General features: G+C 34.6%; 1 protein-coding gene across 1 annotated transcript; it reads right to left on the minus strand.

Annotated features, from left to right (window-relative positions):
• Window positions 1-18: 18 nt before the first annotated feature.
• Window positions 19-15,462, minus strand: LOC138325421 (cell cycle checkpoint protein RAD17-like). The gene is made up of 18 exons (XM_069271082.1): window positions 15,314-15,462; window positions 13,172-13,306; window positions 12,256-12,576; window positions 11,879-11,956; window positions 11,274-11,427; window positions 10,629-10,765; window positions 10,346-10,398; window positions 8,973-9,104; window positions 8,664-8,733; window positions 7,950-8,061; window positions 4,290-4,466; window positions 3,946-4,034; window positions 3,272-3,418; window positions 2,672-2,821; window positions 2,062-2,101; window positions 1,717-1,797; window positions 1,121-1,178; window positions 19-652 (listed from the first exon to the last, which is right to left on the minus strand). Exons 1-18 carry the CDS (start codon window positions 15,314-15,316, stop codon window positions 463-465), a joined length of 2,127 nt encoding a protein of 708 aa, XP_069127183.1. The 5' UTR covers window positions 15,317-15,462; the 3' UTR covers window positions 19-462.
• Window positions 15,463-15,679: the final 217 nt, after the last annotated feature.

Raw genomic sequence — 15,679 nt, forward strand, 5'->3', positions numbered from 1 at the left:
AACGAGTCGTATAAACACAGATGATGATCGATAGTCTGTCAGTAAGAACAATGTATAGCAGCGTAATAAAAACCTGTGATTGGACACATTAACAATTAGTAGCACTATAAGAAAATAATGTTGTCTGTCTATAGCGAGACAGTCAAACCTATAGATAGCTTTTTGACTAAAATGTAATGTGACAGTCCGACCAATGAATGACATTGTAACAAAACAATGAGGTCTGTCTTTAGTCTGAGAAGGAGACCAATAAATAGCAGTTTTACAAAATACTTTGTCTGTCTGTAGTGTATAAAACAGACCAATAGATGACCTTGTAACATCCCATTGGTTGACAGATAAACAATGAATGATACTGTCACAGATACTATTCCGAATGTCCAGCGACTTTCTATGGCATCTTGCATACCACTTTTCCTCATAAATGAAGCACCTGAATTACTAACCAAATATAATTTAGCATCAGTCATCAAAATCTTCAATAATTAGCTCATCCTCCTCTTGAGATGTTCTAACTTTTGATTGGCTGTTGCTGATGATGCCATCATCATCGTCAATTTCCTCTTTCTCATCTACAGTCTCAACCACCAACTCTTGAGATTGAGGAGGCGATTCATCCAGATCCACATCTTTCTCATCCAGTTTTTCTGACCTGTAGTATATAATTTTAATAAATTGATAAATGATAGTTTAAAACTAATTCTTTGTGTCATTTTCAGCCAAACACAGCTAAAAAATTTAATTCACCAAAATTAAAGTTATTTTCAAAATAAGATTTTTCTTTATCAATTTTAAACCCCTCTTTATCAGCAAAAAAAACCATCAAAGTATTGATAGACCTCTTTCAGGTAAACCTCTTTACTTCTACTTTATCATAAAATTTGTTTCCTTTCTCTTATGAATTCCCTATTGTTAATTATATATTATGTGACCATGTTTGTTTGATATGTGTCTTGATAAAGGGGCTGATTGCCTTAGATATTTAAAAATCTACTTTGTCGATAAGGATTAATTCTTTACCCCAGGTTAATAAATAGTAATAATTAATATTAAACAGAGAAAGATTTATATAATTATTCGTCTAAATCTTTTTACTGAAATATAATCTAATCAAACATACCTGACGGGAAACTTTGTTCTGGAAAACCTACAAATATCTTGTAAAAGTGACGCTTGACCTGGATAAAGAAAGGAAAAACCTGGATCAATATACTTTGGCACCAACATTATTTGATTTGTGAATGTAACACCAAGTATGAATCTTACTATTAAAATGACTGTAAACTCCTTATTTACGGTTACTCTTTAAGAATAAGACTATTTAACAGATCTTAATCTTCTATTTCTAAGAAAAAATGTACGTTGAAAATATTCTGCCACAAAAAAATAAATTAACTTTATTGACATTGAAAAAATGGTGGTTAATTATAGCACCTTCTTTCTATCTTAACCTTAGTAGGGATTATAATCATTAGTAATGGACTATTGTGAAAATTTGTTTCAAAGTAATATTATATATTATAAAATAACTTTCATATAATATCTGTCAATATAATTATATCGCCTTCTTGGAACCAAATTAAGAACCACACCCTTGGTTTTTGATTGTCTCTCTCTCTCTCTCTCTCTCTCTCTCTCTCTGTGTGTCTAAAATGTAAAATTTTACATGTGGTGGGTCATCATTATTGATAAAACACAGGTATACAGCTGTCTTACCTGGTTGGTGTAGCGTGGTGTTGATGACAGACAGGTAAGGCAGGATTTCAGTCTGGAGGATTTCAGGGGTCCAGGCATACTCTACAAATTTTACATGTCATTCTTTTATTGACATTAAAATTTGAAAATATATCCATGTATATTCTTTGAGAAATATATCGTGAAATTCATAGTATTAACAACGACAAGTGAATACCAATGTCAGCCTTCTTAACACCACACTGAACATTTTATAAAGCCTCATCAATACTATTTCTTTTTTTTTTTTTTACAAAATATTAATTAGAAGTTATTGCTGTGTTTTGTTTAATTTCTATTTGAAAATTCATTACATATATAACATACCTTTAAAAAGACACCTGGCACTATCACTCATGTCTCTGGACTGTTAAAAGAAACATCAACATGAAAATAACTCGAAACTAGAATTGATCAGTTATAAAAAAATTAGATAAAACAATCCCAAATCTCATTTGGATAAAACTATTCAAGAGCAAAACATATGTCATTAATGATTTTAAATATTTACTGAAATTAAGTACAATGTATAATTTATTTTCAGGAATTACATTCTTTGAGGTAGAAATACTACACAAAACATTTAACCTGTTATAATGACTGGTTTTATACCTTAATTGATGACAGGACATCAACTATTTATCTACATTTGTGATGAACTTGCTAGTCCAAAAACATCCTATCTGCATAGACATTATGCTAATGAGTATCGCACTAGCATGGTTTTGTATTCAGTCTATCATGCTTGGAAAGTTTTGTAGAGGATCAAACCAGTATAGAAAAGTACACAGAAACTCTATTCATCACACAGACTAGATCACAATTAATATCACTCACTTGTCAGCAAAATTCACCTTCAGATCAAGTTATATTGCCTGATGCCAGAGAGATTTTAAGATATTGTCAAGATTTAAAAAGAAACTAAGGACTACTATACCTGTTTCATGGCGGTGTACCATTGCGGCTTGTGTAACGGCTTCCACCCAAGTCCAGAGCCTGCTGAGGAAAACCTGGCTCTGGCAGAATTGGCATGAATTATCCCCCTTGTGGCAACAGAGGCAGCATAATGCTGTAACACTGACCGTGACTGTAACAGAAATGTTGACCTATCAGGTTAGGAACAGATGATTTGTATGTGTAATGCTGTCTTAGAATTGTAAGTAAAATACTGAATTTAAATTCTATCAAAAGCAAAATGCTACATTTGAGAGAATTTAAAAAATGTTCCTTTAATAATTTTGATAACACTTTATTTGTACTACACTATTACTACATTTGAGAGAATTTAAAAGTTTTGCTTTAATAACTTTCATAGTAACATTTTATTTGTAAATAAGACATCTGGTAAAAAATCTACATGCCTATAAAATGTTTAGGGGATGTGGGAGGTTGTCACACAATCTGTTTTTATTTCTAGATTTTACATATTGCAGAATTTCAAAATAGAAGAGGAGGACTCCTGTTTTGGCTTGACTAGATGTTATATCTGATAGATTTGATATTTTGGGATTAAATTTCATACTCTGAAGAAACTTACAGCCCAGTCATCTGTGAGGTGATCGGCATCACTAAGATACTGAGATGCCCGTGCCATGTCGTCCAAATCAGTGAAGAATTCCATGTAGTTCTGGTGTAAATAGGCACTGAAGTAGTCTCCAGAGAGATGAGACTTCTCAACGACTTCCTGAGTACAAAGTACAGTACAAATATATTAGTAGGCAACAGCATTAATCTAATATCACCAACCAACATATTACAACATTGTTAACGTGAATTGTATTAATCTCGAACAAATACTATTAAAATCTATTAAAGTACTGTGTATGCAACAATCAATCTTTTCATTATATATGGAAACAAACCAACTTCCACTACTGAGATAAGCTGATGTTTTAACAAGTTTACAAGAGCTCAGCTCGATTTACGCTCTTCTAAGAAGAGGAGTCTTCTAAGAGGATCTTCCACCTTATGGATGGATGGAAGAAGTTCCAGAAGCTGAAGTTCTATTCTAGAAGTGGAAGAGAGTAAATCGATGTTAGCTCAGGTTTGACTGTATTTAGAATAGCTAATGAGGCAATATTGAAGCTTGACACTAATATGTCATGTAATTTTTTTTTTGTTTTCTTATTTTCAAAGTTCAACATTAACCAGCAATACAAAATAATGTTAAATGAAGGAATGATTGCATTTGTATATATCTAGTGTTTCTACCTCAGGATTCACAATAAGAGGATCCCTATGATGTTCTTGGAGATGGACAGGAAGTTTGGGAGCATCTGGATGTGTACTAGGGTCATCTCCTAGAAAATGGAAGAATTTAAACACCTTTCAAAAATGGACATTGAATTAGTAGGATTTACCTAAATAATGAACAAATCAGATATTTTTGTCAAAGGTTTCAGCAGTAAATTTTCAATATTTCAAAATTATAATTTCATGAAATTGCCTAAATCAAAATAACATACACAGTATAAATTTACGTCCATTTTATATCCATAGCGAAGAGAAAATTTCCTACATCCACATCAGAGATAACTGATTATGCTCACACTCACGTTTACAGTAAAGAATTTTGCCTAAAGCCCTGAACAGAAATAGCGAGGTATCTCGTCCTCCGATAGCAGCAAGATCGGAATCTTTCTGATCTGATGTCTTAGATTTGGATTTTCCTCTCTGCTTCTTCACAGGCTGTTTCCCTTTAACTAGAGCACTAGGTAACAGGTCCTTGGTGTCTAACAAAAAAGCAACATCATTCATTTTCATTTATATTTGCGATACTTGCACCAAGTGACTTCTTTTTTTTACAAGTCGTTAATTTTTTTTTCTCAACACAATAGTTCAAATAGGACATCCCAACAGATTGTTTTTTGTCTATTTCTAAACATATTTCAGACATTTATGAGATACAATTGAAAGAAAAGCTCTCCTCCTAACAGAGTTTTTTTCTACGATATCTATATCAATTGTTTGCTATCTTAGTATCAGTCTTATTTTTCATATTTCTTAGCTTTTGTTTTAAAACGAAACTGGAAAAATAATTGCCGTACACTTAAATAAGATTGCAATTAATTAGAGAATGAAATTTGAAATAAAAATGATCTAATGATATAAACTCTGTTAAACAACAAAAACAGGCCCATGGGCCTTAACGGTCATCTGACTCATGGCACAAAACAACAAAGTCACAGTATAAAGTATTGGTTAACGATTAATATAAACAATACAAGGAACTCCTTAGTTGAATATGTAAGTTTCTGAAAAAGGTAAATGTCATTTGTAGAACAAACTTGGTAGCCCTTCATCCAAATATGGTCGAAACCCATTCAAGGATCAATATAAGGAGGAGTCAGATTTTAAAAAGCCAAATTTCAGCAAAGCTCCCATTTTGGACCTCGGCCATGCTATCCCCATGGGTCTTACCTTGGTTCCTTTATAAAATATGATTGTCCTTACCAAAAGTTCCCCCTTCTGAATCAATTAAAACCCCTATAGACCAATTTTTCATTGAGGTCGGAGACTGAAACCTTATAAACAGGAAGTGGGCCAGCGGCCATCTTGGAATAACAAAATCTTTACGAAAATGTTTGCATGTTGTTCGGGCATCAATTAAAACCCCTATAGACCAATTTTTCATTGAGATCGGAGACTGAAACCTTAAAATAGGAAGTGGGCCAGTGGCCATCTTGGAATACCAAAATTCTTTACGAAAATGTTTGCATGGTATTCGGCATCAATTAAAACCCCTATAGACCAATTTTCATTGAGATCAGGAGACTGATACCTTAAAAAACAGGTGTGGGCCAGTGGCCATCTTGGGGAATACCAAAATCTTTACGAAAATGTTTTGCATGTTGTTCGGCATCAATTAAAACCCCTATAGACCAATTTTCATTGAGATCGGAGACTAAAACCTTAAAACAGAAAGTGGGCCAGCGACCATCTTGGAATATCAAAATCTTTACGAAAATGTTTGCATGTTGTTCAGCATCAATTAAAACCCCTATAGACCAATTTTCATTGAGTTCGGAGACTGAAACCTTAAAACAGGAAGTGGGCCAGTGGCCATCTTGGAAATACCAAAATCTTTACGAAAATGTTTGCATGTTGTTCGGCATCAATTAAAAACCCCTATAGACCAATTTTCATTGAGATCGGAGACTGAAACCTTAAAACAGGAAGTGGGCCAGCTAAAATTAAGAAAATTTGCCCTTTTGGGGCCCCACCCCTCAGTTTCCCAGGGTTCAGACCAGACTCATTTATATAAAAATATAATTGTGTTTCCCCAATGATGTTTCTCACCAAATATGGATAAAATTCATCAAAGGATGGGAGGAGGAGTAGGATTTTAAAGCTAAAATTAAGAAAATTTGCCCATTTGGGGCCCCCCACCCCTCAGCCCCTAGGGGTTGGACCATGCTCATATTACATCAAATATGATTATCCTTCCGCAATAATGTTTTTACACTAAATATAGATGAAATCCATCCAAGGATGAAGGAGGAGTAGGATTTTAAAGCTAACTTAAGAAAATATGCCCTTTGGGGGGCCCCACCCCTCAGGGCCCTAGGGGTTGGACCACGCTCATTTATTATAAAATATGATTGTCCGTCCCCCAATGATGTTTCACACCAAATATGGATGAAATCAATCCAAGCATGAAGGAGGAGTAGGATTTCAAAGCTAAAATTCAGAAAAATTTGCCTTTTTGGGGCCCCACCCCTCAGCCTCTAGGTGTCGGACCAGGCTTATTTATATAAAATATGATTACCCTTCCCAAATAATGTTTCACACTAAATATAGATGAAATCCATCCAAGGATGATGAAGGAGTAGGATTTTAAAGCTAAAATATAAGAAAATTTGCCCTTTTGGGGCCCCGCCCCTCAGCCCCTAAGGGTCGGACCAGGCTCATATTATATAAAATATGATAACCCTTCCCAAATAATGTTTCACACTAAATATAGATGAAATCCATCCAAAGATGAAGAAGGAGTAGGATTTTTTGAGCTAAAATTAAGAAAATTTGCCCTTTTGGGGCCCCGCCCCTCTGACCCTAGGGGTCGGACCAAGCTCATTTATATAAAATATAATTGTCCTTCCCTAATGAAGCTTCACACCAAATATGGATGAAATCAACCCAAGGATGAAGGAGAAGTAGGATTTTTAAGCTTAAATTAAGAAAATTTGCCTTTTGGGGCCCCACCTCTCAGCCCCTAGGGGTCGGACCAGGCTCATTTATATAAAATATGATTGTCCTTCCCAAGTGATGTTTCAAACCAAATATGGATGAAATCCATCCAAGGATGAAGTGGAGGAGTAGGATTTTAAAGCTAAAATTAAGAAAATTTGCCCATTTCTGGGCCCCACCCCTCAGCCCCTAGGGGTCTCGGACCAGGCTCATTTATATAAAATATGATTGCCCTTCCCAAATAATGTTTCACACTAAATATGGATGAAATCCATCCAAGGATGAAGAAGGAGTAGGATTTTAGAGCTAAAATTAAGAAAATTTGCCCTTTTGGGGCCACCCCCCGCCCCTCTGACCCTAGGGGTCGGACCAAGCTCATTTATATAAAATATGATTGTCCTTCACCCCAATATTGTTTTACACTAAATATAGATGAAATCCATCCAAGGATGAAGAAGGAGTAGGATTTTAGAGCTAAAATTAAGAAAATTTGCCCTTTTGGGGCCCCGCCCCTCTGACCCTAGGGGTCGGACCAAGCTCATTTATATAAAATATAATTGTCCCTTCCCTAATGAAGCTTCACACCAAATATGGATGAAATCATCCCAAGGATGAAGGAGGAGTAGGATTTTAAAGCTTAAATTAAGAAAATTTGCCCTTTTGGGGCCCCACCCCTCAGCCCCTCAGGGGTCGGACCAGGCTCATTTATATAAAATATGATTGTCCTTCCCCAATGATGTTTCAAACCAAATATGGATGAAATCCATCCAAGGATGAAGGAGGAGTAGGCTTTTGTATAAATAGTCTTACGCACGACGCACGGCGGACGGCGCACGGCGCACGGCGCACGGCGCACGGCGGACGGCGCACGACGACGGACGAAACACGATGACAATAGGTCATCCTGACCTTCGGTCAGATGAACAACAAAAACAGCGCATGTGATAACAATTATAAAAGTAAAAACAACACATGTGATAACAATAATAAAAGTTGAATGAAATCTCTATCAATACTGAATGACCTACCTTTGAGACAGGCAAACTGGAGTGTGTTAATTGCTCCCCTGATGTCACCAGCACTGGACATGGCTATAGATTCCAGGACAGCGTGTGTGGGGACAGTAAATTTGTGCACTCCCTATAACAACAAGAATTCCAGATTACCATTTTATATTGAATCCACTAACAAGGCTTGCTTAGTGCAGACAAGCAGCAATCTTAGCTATGGGTGGAAATATTTCTGTTCATGAAACAGATACATCTGGTATAATTATCCTCCCATACATGGATGTAAAAAAGCCTTTTTCATTTTTAACTTATAAGCAAAAAAGAATGAAAAAAAGGATTATTATCCATTTTCAATGATTTATATGATAATGATTAACTATATATAAAGTCAGATTTTTTGTTTTTCAAGCAAAACAAAGATTCCTCTTTGAATATAACCTGATCAGACTCATAATAATATCAGAATATACATCTTTTAGATATGAATGATAAATGTTGGTAAAATGTAAGAAAAGTATCTGTGTCCAGTTTCACGAACATTCCTTTAATTTGAGGAATTCCTTAAAAAGCATTACAAATTTTAAGGAAGGCTCCTTCACTTAAGATTTTCCATAGCTTTTGTAATGCATTTCTATGACAAAATTCAAGTTCAGGAATTCCTTAAAGTTACAAAATGTTCGTGAAACTGGGCCCAGGCACATGCAAAGGACAGATGGAATATCTTAATGCTACCTGTGAGGACTCTTTGGTTGCGATCCGTGTCAAAACCTTCGTCATACTCGTCAAGGCAATAGGATTAAAGCTGAAGCAAATATACCAAATAGATACGTTCACTAAAATTATCCTTATTTACCATACAATGAAAATGATAAAAAATATCATTCAGAGCATTCTTCATATCAAAGCGAGTTTGAATATTAACCATTAAGTTTGACTCATCCCAAAAATAGAACAGAATGAGTCTTTATGACACTATTTGTTTAAGATATGGATCAACAGATTTCAATCAAATTCTTAGATTTACCACCTGAGCTACCCTACCTGATGTTATCTATGTGGAGCTCCTGTTGTAGAGTCTTTGGAAACAGAAGTCGTTCAGTACTGGACGAGTCCCGACTGGTGGAGTCACTCACAATAAACACTAATGGACACTTTCCAACATGGGAGTATTTCCTATAACATAAACAAACTCACATTAAGGGTATACATGTATTTTTAACTCCAAAAGCTTTTAACCTTTTAGCTTAATACTGCACTTATCACCACTTCCTAAACAATCTAAGAGAATAATTCAATATCATGGGAGTATGTCCTAAAACATAAACAAACAATATCATGGGAGTATATCCTAAAACATAAACAAACAATATCATGGGAGTATATCCTAAAACATAAACAAACTCACATTAAGGGTATACATGTATTTTTAACTCCAAAAGCTTTTAACATTTTAGCTTAATACTGCACTTATCACCACTTACTAAACAATTCTCAGAAAATTAAATATCAATTTGTCATAGGTTTCCTAGCATCACTATGCAGAAGTTGACAATCACTACATCCTATGTACAGCAAAACAGTGAAATGTATCTACATTGTACATTATTATCAGGGAATTTTGATTTTGTTTGGTGTCATAACGTCATCTTATGCAATCAATATAGAAGGTCAGACATAATAATTGTTAATAATTAACTTTTAAATATTTTTTAGTAGGCCTCTAAAATCTATTATTTCAGTTTGCCCATCTTAACAACTTGGCCATCTCTAACCTCAAGTAGAAACTTGACCACCTCTAACTTAAAGTAGAAACTTGGCCACCTCTAACTTAAAGTAGAAACTTGGCCACCTCTAACTTAAAGTAGAAACTTGGCCACCTCTAACCTCAAGTAGAAACTTGGCCACCTCTAACTTAAAGTAGAAACTTGGCCACCTCTAACTTAAAGTAGAAACTTGGCCACCTCTAACTTAAAGTAGAAACTTGACCACCTCTAACTTAAAGTAGAAACTTGGCCACCTCTAACTTAAAGTAGAAACTTGGCCACCTCTAACTTAAAGTAGAAACTTGGCCACCTCTAACCTCAAGTAGAAACTTGGCCACCTCTAACCTCAAGTAGAAACTTGGCCAACTCTAACTTAAAATAAAAACTTGGCCACCTCTAACCTCAAGTAGAAACTTGACCACCTCTAACTTAAAGTAGAAACTTGGCCACCTCTAACCTCAAGTAGAAACTTGGCCACCTCTAACTTAAAGTAGAAACTTGGTCACCTCTAACTTAAAGTAGAAACTTGGCCACCTCTAACCGCAAGTAAATTTCTTCAACACAAAATAGTATGATGAAGAAACACCTCTTGTTTTCTTTCAAAAGTGTCAATTATCAATTACAGCTGTGATCACCAATATAGCCATTTACCTGAGAGTATCATGAAAGGCCGAGGCGTCCCTGTAGAAAACATTGGGGAATTCCTACAACAGAAAGGAATGAGAGTATCATGAAAGGCCGAGGCATCCTTGTAGAAAACATTGGGGAATTCCTACAACAGAAAGGCTGCTGTCATCTCAGGATACAAGTCAATATATCAACATTTCAATTAAAATTGTTTTAATATTCTTGTTAATCAGTTTATTAAGATTCCATTTTTACCTTCAAAAGGCTTAGAATAGGGCCTTTACAATTTATGTACCCTGGTACCTACCTCAACTAAAATTAATTTCTTCTCTGTGTTATTATCCCCAAATATATCGAGTTTGTTGTATTTGTTGGCTCGGAGAAGGAAATGCTGGAACTGAGTTAACTGTGATTCTGTCTTTATATCACCATACTGGTATACATCTACAAACAAGAATATATTAGTTAATGTTGATTAACAACACCAGTAACTGTACTCTAATTATATTTACAATACATGTATATTAATATTGACCCTAGTAGTGCTGAATTGTCTCCTATTAGGAGAGAACTGAGTGCTGATTGTTTCAAAACATTTTTTTAACTATTTTTTATTCTTCATTCTAAAATATCAAAAATCATTCCAATAATATATTGGATTCATTCAATGGCCATTTATAGGTCGATTTTATATAAAAAGTATCTCTCTTTACTATTCCTATCTGAAAAAAATGCAAAATTCAAATAAGAAAAGAACGGAAACATGTTGAAATCTGTATAATTTACTGCTGTGCTACCTCATCTGAGAATGACAGGACGGACATGGGCACACTATATATGCTTCTATCCATTTCATGGTGGGATAAAAAAAATATACAATGGGTCTGACAACTTGTGCTTTAAAAATAATGCTGGTCAGAGATCCGTCCACTGAAACATGCCTTTAACCTACCTGTGCTAAACTCATCCTTTTTCTTCCACACTCTATCAGATCCAACAGGGTTCGACCATTCCTGGACATCACATTTGAGTTCTCTGGACAATACTTTAATTGTAGCGGTCTTTCCTGTTCCTGCTTGACCAGTCAGAATTAAAATTGGTGGCAGCTAGACAAAAGATACCAATGAAATAATGTTATTTTATCTCATAAATATTTAAATAAAACTTTAAAAGTTTCCAAATTTTATATTTTAATATCATAGCATTACAAAATATATATCATTAAGCTTACTGGCACTTTTTTCAATACTTACGGGCCTCAAACAATTCATTATCTTGACTATTCCACAGTTTTAGTTATTTCTCCTATACTTATTTATAATACATGTACATATATTCCTTTTATTTTTATTACCAGATAGTACAGAGATCCAACACTTATCATTTTTGTGTTTAACAATTTATCAATGTACACACATTTGTATAGGCAACTCATTTATTTCTCATTTGTTAAATACAATATGAAACTAATACAGTATGCATCAAATTCAAACAACTGTTTTAAGTCTTGTTTAATGCATTCATCTTTCCTTACTAAGGTATAGATATTGGACCTACCTTGGCCTGTGCCTTGAGATGTGTTTGGATCCATGCTTCTACATCCCCTATTTTCTTCTTGTGTACAGCTAGGTCCCCCTGAATAACAAACAATGTTGACCTTAAGTACAATATAAATGATAGAATAGAAAACTAAAGAATCTGCTTCCATTTACGCTATGACTGAATTTACCTGGTAACTCAAAATTTCTTTCAGAATTTTTATCTTGACCTGTACTTTTATAAAAGTTTAATATGTACATGTACTCTATTCTTTAATTGAGATAATTTTATAAATTTGTTATCAACCCCATAGCATGACAATCACAAACCAAAATGAAATTTGACAGCTTGATGGATTATCTCCCTTGTTGCAGACATGCCACCAGAAAACTAACCTGATTTGTTGGGGCATATTTGTCTGACCACAATTCAGATTCATATACTGGTCTTTTCTTCCCTGTTAACCAGCACCTGTCACCTGACGATGATACCTGTCCACTACTTATTTTAGGTTTTTCTGACTTTGACTGAAGAGTATCATGAGTTGTTTTGCTAATACTGGTAGAAGATGACTTGGAGACTTTAAGAACAGGCTGACTAGAATCGATAGTGGCTGCTCTCTTAGGTGCAGAATTCTTCACGGGACGGGAAGACGGAGGAAAACTCTCAAATGCATCAAAATCCCCAAAAGAAGATGTCACCCATTTGGCTGAATTCTGTTTAATAACAAAATATGTTGTAAATTAAGACATACTAGACAATACTCTTTTACAACAACAAGTTACAAAGCACATCAACAATTAGTGATGGTATACACAGATAACGAAAATCTATAGAATCAATACATTCAACATTGAGTGAACAGGACTTAAAATTGTTGACCTAAATTCAAATGAAAGCAGTACATTGCAATCTTCTCCTCATGTATGACATTATATATTTATCAAGTAAAAAACTGAATATTACAATCAAGGTTTAAAAAAAATCCATCTGTTATTGAAAATAAATATAATTGGATGTGCCACTAATGGTTTCACCCGAAATAAATATATGAAAGCTGAAATATTAATGTAAGCCATTAAAAATGTATGGTATGCAGTACATATAAATAGAAGTTGAAGAGAACTGCATCATCATAGCGCATGTTACTACTGAGTGTCATGACACATAAATTTACTACTGCAAGATGAAATATGAAAGACAAAAGATTGAATTAAAAACTTTCAATACTTATTATTATATTAAAATTGCATACTGAAACTTAAAACCTCCATTGCATCTGAACCATATATAAGTCCGTAATAATACAACCTTGCAACTAATGGTCTGTAGGAATGAGTTGTCACGTTTTCTCTTTTTATCAGATTTCTGTGTTGGTGAAGATGTAAGGTCAATGACAGAATTATTGCTATCTTCATCATCGTCCCTTTTTGTATCAAATTTCCGCTGTAAAAAAAACCCAAAAGATACATGCATTGCGATATAATTTTACTACAATTCGTTTTTCAACTGTATAATATAATCTTCAATCGTCTCAACCATATCTGGTGGTATAGATCAGTGGTTCTGCAATGTTTTCCACCTTTGATAAAAATAACAGTGAAGGAAAATTAAACTTTTCCATTCAAATTATTTCTTTCCGCCAGTACTATGTATACATCTGTTTGACAGGCAGAATATTGATATTATTTTGAATCATTACACTGTATGACTGTCTTACTCAACATGCTCGTTCATAGAAGTTTCTAAATGTCGTGCATCTTATATCATTGGGTTATTTGCAATAATAGATGTCATTGGATAAATATTACAGTAATAGGAAAGTAAATTTAACAGATTTATGATTAATATCCACATTAAATAAATTGTATTTTAAGTGCAATTCAAAATCGAATGATACAGGGAATTAGAATATCCTACATATATAATTTAACAATTTTAATCTATGACAAATTCACATATCATCATCATTTATAGGGCGATGATATGTAACTGTGGTTACAATCCTGCAATCTTTTTCAACAGTTTGGCACAATCCCGCATCAGGGTAACAGTTACCCATTTGAGTAATCATTTAACTACCCAAATGCTACAGTACATGCATGTAAATACTAAAGAAACCAAAATGAGGAATTTTCAATTAGCCTAGTTATTCAAATGAAGAAAGAAACAGGGGTGTAGGAAGCGGGGGGGCAGGAGGGGCAATTGCCCCCCCGTTCCGCAGAATGGGGGGGCAAACATGTCTTTTTGCCCCCCCATTTTCGCTGAGTGAAATTTTCTAAAATTGCACATTTGAAAGAAAAAAAGGGTCCTCCTGCACATTTTTATACTTCATTTTTGAAAATTTTCCGCTGCGCGGCGCTTTTCCTAAAATGTTCAAGCGCGTAATGTTCAAACCTTTAATAATGAAAATTCAATACACACGAACTAGACTCAAAACGTCCATTAAGGGATTATACTATTTCAAAAAATAATAAAAGATGAATTTCTTTATATATCTTGGCAAGACAATCAAATCATTATTATTTTGAGTTACACAACAATGTGCCGATGGTGTGGATCCGGTATGTTCAGATCGAGCTGGGTTGCATAATGATATGACGACACTCACAATAATCATTTCTAAATGCAGGTAACTTTAAATCGAAAAATTGCCGTGTTAAGAATGCTTTAAAATCATCAAAATACAAATTTGTAATATTTTTTCTCAGGGGGAGACCCCCGTACCCCACAAAAACCAAAAGGTAACTTCAAATCGAAAAATTGCTGTGTTAAGAATGCTTTAAAATCGTCAAAATACAAAATCGTAATATTTTTTCTCAGGGGGAGACCCCCGTACCCCACAAAAAAAAACAAAATCTCGCGCCTACGGCGCTCGCAAATTCAACAAAATGCAACGTAAAACTCATCTCAGCCGTTCTAAATTGTCAAAAAAATTTCCCGGGGGAGACCCCCGGACCCCCAAAACACCAAAATCTCGCGCCTTTGGGCTTTGGCACTCGAAAAAGCATCAAAATACATTGTAAAACTCATCTCAGTCATTCTAAATCAATGTTTTTTCCAGGGATACCCCAGACCCCCCAAACTCGCACGCTAATTTGTGTATTCATTATTTCCAGGTAGCACAGCCACTGTCTATTAGATGTGTACAAGGATTATATAATTATACAAAAATTATATCTCCTGTGGGTGCGGGGCGCGCGAGGGGGGTTTTACGAAATATTGAGGACCTTTGCCCCCCCCCCCCCCATTACGTTTCATCTTCCTACGCCACTGAGGAAATAATTTAAAAGTACAGTCAAAGAAAGAGGTGAGTTCAATCAGATCATAACTGTGATGTCCAGCTGGTGACAGTGATAAATTAAGATGGCATTTAACATGACATTTAACTACATAACATGAATTAGAAATCAATAATTCTATTTTAAAGTGTAACCTTATTTCAATAAATACCATTATCACAAGAGTCGATGATTTCCATCGAAAAGGAGACGCACTGTTTATAATTTGGCACAGCAAATCACGAGTTTTAAAACAGCCGCCATCTTTTTTGATTACACAGAGTCGCTTATGCAAATAAAAAAAAGATATTCATTATTAAAAATTTCATCCAAATCTTTTTATTTCGTAGTGGTATTTCTTCATTTTATTTTACAGTTTTAAAAAATCATCGCTATTCATATAAGAAATAAATGAATAATTAATTCATTGTTATTTTTATTTGCTTTTGCATAAGCGACTTATAAGGAAAGAAGACCGGTAAGCAATGTCATGTCAATAAAATGTGTGTTTTTTATTTATGTGTAGTGTGCACCAAAT

The sequence above is a fragment of the Argopecten irradians genome, chromosome 6 (assembly GCF_041381155.1).
Source record: "Argopecten irradians isolate NY chromosome 6, Ai_NY, whole genome shotgun sequence".
Lineage (NCBI taxonomy): Eukaryota > Metazoa > Mollusca > Bivalvia > Pectinida > Pectinidae > Argopecten > Argopecten irradians.

Coding starts and splice junctions, on each gene's coding strand:
- LOC138325421 (XM_069271082.1), bottom strand. Junction 12,577..13,171: donor TACAGACCATTAGTTGCAAG/GTTGTATTATTA, acceptor GTTATTAAACAG/AATTCAGCCAAATGGGTGAC. Junction 1,179..1,716: donor CACCACGCTACACCAACCAG/GTAAGACAGCTG, acceptor TTCTTTATCCAG/GTCAAGCGTCACTTTTACAA.